The 4,641-nt window shown below is 34.9% G+C and overlaps 1 protein-coding gene and 1 long non-coding RNA gene across 2 annotated transcripts in view; one reads left to right on the forward strand and one right to left on the reverse strand.

Moving 5' to 3' along the window:
• The window catches only part of LOC110268236, a 15,472-nt gene that overhangs the window by 6,895 nt on the left and 3,936 nt on the right, over positions 1-4,641 (forward strand). The gene's annotated exons all lie outside the window — the stretch shown is intronic.
• On the reverse strand, positions 167-4,170 carry LOC107624349 (UDP-xylose transporter 3). Its single transcript, XM_016326850.2, has 8 exons — positions 3,717-4,170; positions 3,405-3,540; positions 2,314-2,498; positions 2,124-2,191; positions 1,857-1,989; positions 1,230-1,391; positions 872-1,144; positions 167-547 (listed from the first exon to the last, which is right to left on the reverse strand). The coding sequence occupies exons 2-8, from the start codon at positions 3,523-3,525 to the stop codon at positions 449-451; spliced, it is 1,041 nt and encodes a 346-aa protein (XP_016182336.1). The 5' UTR covers positions 3,526-3,540; positions 3,717-4,170; the 3' UTR covers positions 167-448.

The following is a 4,641-nucleotide window of genomic DNA, read 5'->3' on the forward strand; positions in this document are numbered from 1 at the left end:
AAGGTAGATCATGTCTTGTTTCTTTATGTATCGCTCTGATGCTCAAACCATTAAGAGGTCACAGGTCAGAGGTGATTAACTAATCAAAGGTTGTTAGATCATTGTAAGAGCTATAAGAGCAATGCACCCAGCAAAAACTTCATTAACTATATGAACACAATCAACCCAATGACGCAAAAATTGGATTATCTATATGTATGTGTAGCATGATGTGAAAAACATCCATTCAAAATTTGCTAAATTGAGCCATGTTTATATGCTGGCCACAGACATTGCATGTTGGCTACCTATGCATAAAATTGTAAACTAATAGTACCAATGAAACAACTAAGACCTATACGTATTTGAAACTTAAATTTGCAAGAACTTTCTGATCAAAGAGTTTAATTCCTTTATAGGCTCATATATTGTTCTTTATGGAGACTTAGAAAAAGCTCAACAAGCATGCTTAGTCTTTCTCTTTGCTCCACACAGGGCTCCTTTTGTTGAATACCGAATTCCCGTTTTCCACACTAAGTAGAGGATCAGAATCAGCGCCTTCTCTAACCTGGAAACATTAGGATGAAAAGGAGTCACAAATCAGTCTTGGGACAGAAATACAAAGATATTAGTAGAAAATATAAACTTGTTTGAAGAATGAGACAGAGAGATAGACAGAACCATTCAAGATGTCCTCGTCCCAAGATAAAATTTGTCTAATTTTCTGTTTATTAAAAAAACTAGGGACAATAGAAACAAGAACAAAAACATAGTTTTTCTTATATACCTACCTCCAGTCTCTATTGAGGCTTAACAAACACATCCTTAAGGCGAACGATAAAGATAAAAGACAACATATGAAAAATGATTGATTATTCTGAGTAAATCAAACCTGTAATGCTTGTGATGAAGATTCATTAGATTTTTGCTGACTCTCAAGTGTGCAATTGTAGGAATACATAACCATCCCAACCATGGCCACCAAAATCCCCAGAATGTTTCTCCAGTTGAATGGGTCACGGACAATAATGTAACCAAATGCCAATACAAGGCATGTCTTCAGATGCCCAAGAACCTGATAGGTGACTGGTGATGTCTTTCCAATTACCAGAAATGTACTAAAATTTACAACAATAGACAGAACACATGAAAGAATAATGACAACCTGCAATGAACAAATAACAGTTAAAAATACATCAATAACGAAAGTTCAATTTGGATGTAAGCACATAAAATGTTTTGAAACTCACCGTCACTTGTGTTGTATAATTGAATGAAAACACACTAAGGTTGGTCAGAAGTTTATCCAGATATGGTCCAGATATCAACAAGACTGCTGATTGATATGGACATGATTGATACAAAAGTTGGGTAGAGGAAACCTTAAACTTCTTCTGGATTGTATTTGTCATCTGAAAGGGACTAATTAAGATCTTAACAAGACAGAAATGCGAAAATTGCCTTGTGCCTATAAAATAAAAAGCACCTTGTTCTCAAGGTTTTATGTTCAAATGAAAATATTGACAATGGCCCATCAAAATAAAAAATACAAACAAGAAAGCGACAAGGCAAGCACATGCTGCATATACACATGTATGGTTGTTTAGTAAAATCGGAGAACACAGCGGGTAAAGTTATACAGATTTAGAAGCAGAAAAACCATGAAAATTGGAGCTGCATTAACTCAGGTCTCAGGGAAGAAAGCTAACTTGTCATAGCCAATTGCAAACTAACACGACGTGTTTTCTCTACATAGTATAATCGCATAATTGTCATGAAGAAAACTTTCATGAGGTTAAGAATATGCATAGCTAATGAAGATATATCATAGCTATAAAAAAATTGAGCGCCAAGAAATATGTAACTTTTGAGGATACAATCTGAGCAACGCATGTTGTAACCACTGCTAGAAGAGACAAGAAAGAGCCCAAAACGTTGAGCTGCAAATCAGTGACTGTTGCAATCCCAACACCAAGAAGGAGAATGGCAAGGGAAAATTGAATTCTTTTACTGCAATGATAGCAATAGAAGAAATGTTAATACAGTTCAAAACTAATGTAATTACCATCAAAGGCGAAGTTCACTATGACAGTTATAAGCAACCAGAATATAAGATACCATTAATGATGTGATACTAAACAGACCTGAATTTTTTCCCGAGAAAAAGGATCTCCAAAAGAATGGTACATGGAATGATTGCCAGCTTAGTCATCTGAATGCAAATATGACTGAGCTTATTATAAAAACTAAATTAAACTTCTATAACAGCAAAAATCTAAATATTGCATGAGAAAAACAGAAGTGAGAGTCTGTGACCGAAAATAAAAGAGCCACCTGAAAGAAACCAACAGAATTGAATCCAAGGCTCAAATTTAAAAGTCCTATTGAGATTCCATTTAGAATTCCGAAGCCCATAACAGCTTTCTGGTCAAAAGGCTTGTGTTCAAACAATCTCATTTTTAGCGCCACATGAAGAGAACAAAATGTGACAAGCAGATGCCAACTTGTCAAAGTTGTAGCTGCATAGGAATCCAGGAATATTTATTAAATTCTTAACAGCAGGACATACCACACAAAAAAGGGCAAACTGAGAATTAAATTGAACAATAATAACAAAAGGATGTTAGCATATCGCATGTCACACCAACTATAAAGCATTATAGTTTCCTTGATCAGTTGGACTGAATATTGACAAAATTTATGAACCGTGTAAGGAATTAGAAGATGCAAAGTGATTTGTACCCATTGGATGCTTCCCATAATATCAACATATAAGTTGACCGCACCGAATTTGCATGGGTAGGATAATTCCTTGACTTAAGTACGATGAAATATTTTTAAATTGCAACAAGGGAGGCAGATACTGATAATCTGCCTCTCACCCCAAGAACAGAATCTGTTAAAACAGAAATCCAAAACACAAAGGACTAGGACAAGTGAACAAAGATGTCTGATAAATCCAATCTCCACTATGTACTTCTAGCGATATTAGATGGACAAATCACAAATTCTTTGCTTATTTCCAAACTCCATCTCAATCACCAATATAGTACTAGAACAAGCTGTCGCCAAATGGTGCAGTCCAATGGCGTAGCAGCAAGCATGGAGCCACTTCAGTACTTCACACAAAAGAGATAAATAACAAATGGGAGGGCAAAGCTCCCAAAAACTAATACTTTTAAAGCTCTAATGCATCTATGGATGAAACAAGAGCTCAAGTTAGCCCATCTTATTCCAAACTAATCCTAAGGCTTATCTACCACCACCATGAAATTATCAAAAGAACCCTTTGAAAAAGAAAAGCAAATAAATGGAAAGAACACACTTGTAATCATTGTTCAGCACAAAAAACAAAAAGGACAAGAGGTACAAAATAAATACAAAACAATATCAGCCTCTATATAGTCAATGCCTGAGGAACTTACCAAAAATGAAATGTAATGTGCTCATAAGCGCCTTATTGCAAATCACAATCGATACCGACGACACCACAGATAGTGACAATGCACCAACAGTTCCCAGCTGAAATTGTTCTCCCTCACCCATCTTCTCTTTTTTTCTCTAAACAAATTACAAAAACACAAAATGCAATCACAATCAAACCACAATAAATAACAGAAATGAACGAAAAAGACGGATCAAAAGAAGAAGACAATGTAGCAAACAGGTAGAGTGCAATCCACAAGATGAGCCCAACCCAGAAAACAAAATGATAAGTTCATGCAAAAATCACTTACAGAAGGGAGAAAAAAGCGAGGAATGAAACTAAATGGAGGCTGGTGTCGGCGTGAAGCCCTGCGAATTGGTAGAGAAGCTATCTGATCCAACGATTACGGAGAATCCGCGATTCTGGGTCATGGAAGTTAAGAGCATGAACAAGCGCGCTCAGGGGTAATCACCGAGAAAAGCTTCGAGAAAATGTGGTTATGGAAGTGAAAAACCAAACCGAACGATAATCGGAAAGAAGGGAAATTGAAGGAAGGTGGCATTGAAATGGAAGAAGCAAAAAGAGGTTTTGATTCGTCGCTGTTGTTACGTTAGTTGAGTGAAAAATGGAAATGAACTTGAATTTTAACGCGGCACGTGTTTGTTCAAGTTGCAGAAGAGGAAGAGGAAGAGGGAGAGAAAGAGAAGGGTCCAAATTTAGGAGAAAGGGTAATTAGTAATTAAGTAATAAACGCTTGTTCATTTGAAACTTTACTAAATTAACTATTGGTTTTGCGATGCACACTGGATTTTGTTGTTGATTTCTTTTATATTTAATTCATTAATTAATTATTAATTTAATTTAAGCTCAAAGAAACAAAAAATTTGATCCGAAAAAATTGTCACTCACTGACACTGATGCTCACCTCTTGATGTTACTGGTATTCAGATATTCTTAAGCTTATTTTGAATTCTTGTACGAAAAATCGTAATGGGCAAAACACACATTAAAAAAATGGTTGATATAATTGATATAAGGAATAAAACTTATGAAATCAGATGTTCTTTTATACGCTTTTGAATAGCTCCATAAGTAATTTATTTTAATTTTTAACTTTTGAAAAGGTATAGTATTAATATCTGATACTATTTTAGTTACCAAAAAAAATTTGATACTATTTTCAAAGCAAAATTACAACTTTTTAAAATGCTATTTTGGTGTTTAAAGAAAAGTTA

Source organism: Arachis ipaensis, chromosome B10 (genome assembly GCF_000816755.2).
Source record: "Arachis ipaensis cultivar K30076 chromosome B10, Araip1.1, whole genome shotgun sequence".
In the NCBI taxonomy this organism is placed as follows: domain Eukaryota; kingdom Viridiplantae; phylum Streptophyta; class Magnoliopsida; order Fabales; family Fabaceae; genus Arachis; species Arachis ipaensis.